This window comes from Octopus sinensis, linkage group LG1 (genome assembly GCF_006345805.1).
Source record: "Octopus sinensis linkage group LG1, ASM634580v1, whole genome shotgun sequence".
NCBI classification, from domain to species: Eukaryota; Metazoa; Mollusca; class Cephalopoda; order Octopoda; family Octopodidae; genus Octopus; species Octopus sinensis.
The window spans coordinates 41,618,243-41,620,335 of NC_042997.1; the positions used below are offsets into that span (position 1 = coordinate 41,618,243).

The following is a 2,093-nucleotide window of genomic DNA, read 5'->3' on the forward strand; positions in this document are numbered from 1 at the left end:
TGCAAACATAAAAAGACACCCATTCGCACACAGTTTTATATATATATTATATATATATATATATATATATATATATATATATATATATATATATATATTATATATATATATGCATATATATATATATTTGTGTGTGCACGCGCGCGTATGTGTGTGCACGCGCGCGTATGTGTGTGTTTGAAATTAAATTCGAGCAAACACCGAAATTTTACTCAATAACACAGAGAAACAATCAGTGTTTTGTTTAGAGTATCCTTTAATGAATCAGATTAATTTATTCAATTAATAAAAAGACAAGAGGAAACGAAATTATGTTAATATAATAATATGTAAGAGACATATTTGGATGATTAGATCGTCTTTTCCGTGAAGATGACCTGGTGTGGAATTTACGTAATAAACGGTGAGTCAGGTCATACGGAGATCAATCAGAGGGACGATGTCATGCCAGAAATGTGATCGACAGAGATGTTCTGCTGTGAATATTTTTAAATTCGTTAGAATTAGCCGATAGCTGAAAATAAGAAGGAAATAAAAATATATAAGTAAAAATAAAAATATGTAACACTATACAATAACGTAACAAGCAAACGACATTCTAATGGAGTACCCCACACAAAGGGGTTTATTATATACTTGTGTTTATGAGGTCATGATAACAAATGCTTACTTTCATGTAGGCTCTTGGGCGTAGGGATTTTTTAGTATGATTCCTTTTCACGGTAAACAGAGTTTGCAGATCCTACGGATGGTAAGTCTGCTCTGCTCTGACACACTCCACTTGGCGTTGTATTGTGCAGTGGTTTCTTTCAACGTCCATACATGTCTTGCCAAAGTTGTAGTGTAATTCCCTCCTTGCATATTCGGTAAGAACTAAAGAAAACTTTAGTAAATAGGCTGAAAACTCGAAATCTCAAAAATTGATACCATCACCGTCGCCGTCGCCCTGCTCGTCGTCGTTGTTCTCTTTCTATTCCTCCTCCTTCTCCTCTTCATCATCATCATCATCATCATTATTATAATAATAATAATAATTATTATTATTATTATTAATAATATTATTATTATTATCATTCTATGTTTGACTTTTGCTTTATGTCTGTACAAGTTGGCTCCAAGTTTCACTCAGAGACCTCAAGAGACAACAGGTTGGAAGTTCACGTTGTTGTTATGCCTAGTGTGCCGTATATTTGGGGGTTTTTTTGGTGTTGTACTTGTCAATGTCTAATACATAAATTTAAAAAAAAAAAAGAAAAAGTTTGTTTTAAAACTTGGGATTACATAGAGAGTATTTTGCGTAGGATATGAGCAGTTACCATGAGCACTATCTTTTGATTTTCTGCCATTTTGGGGTTTCCTGGTATCTGAGTTAGGTAGCAATCAGCCCCTTTCGCTATCATTCCCAAAGAACCTATGACAACAGGTATTGTTTTAGTCTCCAGGTTCCACATTTTGCTGATTTCTATTCCAAGATCTTTATATTTGCTCAGTTTTTGGTAGGTTTTGACAGATACGTTTATATCGATTGGGACATTCATATCAATGAGGAGGCATGTTCTTTGTCTGAAGTCTTTCAATATGATGTCTGGCCTATTTGCATCTATCTTTCTGTCAGTTTGAAAGGTGAAGTTCCAGAGGAGTGAGATGTGGTCATTTTCAAGCACTGGAAGTAGATTGTGTTCCCACCAGTTTTTTTCATGGGACAAATCCAGGTTTTTGCAAATTGATATTATTATTATTGAGTGAGAGAGCAGTTCATGCCATCAAAGTGACACTGGGGTAAAATATACGAAGCCCAATATACCCATCATAACTACCCGTCTGATAAAGGCACACCAGGCACATGCATCACAACCATATGTGCGCGACATGGTGATCTCATATCAAGATAAACAGCACATGACCTTGCAGGTGGGGCCCAGTTAGAATTTTCTTCAGCTTGAGTAGTCCATCCCGCTCAAACAGTCCCTGAAAAAGGGTTGTTTAAGGATGTTGAAAGAACCACCCATGTTTCCAGAGGTGAATTATTCAAACCCCAAAGAATCCCTCTCAACACATGGCTATGATGCTCCCCCACTACTTCTGCTCGTGAT

At 36.0% G+C, this 2,093-nt stretch overlaps 1 protein-coding gene across 12 annotated transcripts in view; it reads right to left on the reverse strand.

Annotated features, from left to right (window-relative positions):
• Positions 1 to 244: 244 nt before the first annotated feature.
• Positions 245 to 2,093, reverse strand: part of LOC115213760 (latent-transforming growth factor beta-binding protein 4) — a 46,312-nt gene continuing 44,463 nt past the window's right edge. For all 12 annotated transcript variants that reach the window (XM_036500366.1, XM_036500370.1, XM_036500379.1 and 9 more), the window contains one exon: positions 245 to 514. In XM_036500366.1, coding sequence (XP_036356259.1) covers positions 504 to 514 — 11 coding nt within the window. In that variant the 3' untranslated portion in view covers positions 245 to 503. The remainder of the gene's footprint in view (positions 515 to 2,093) is intronic.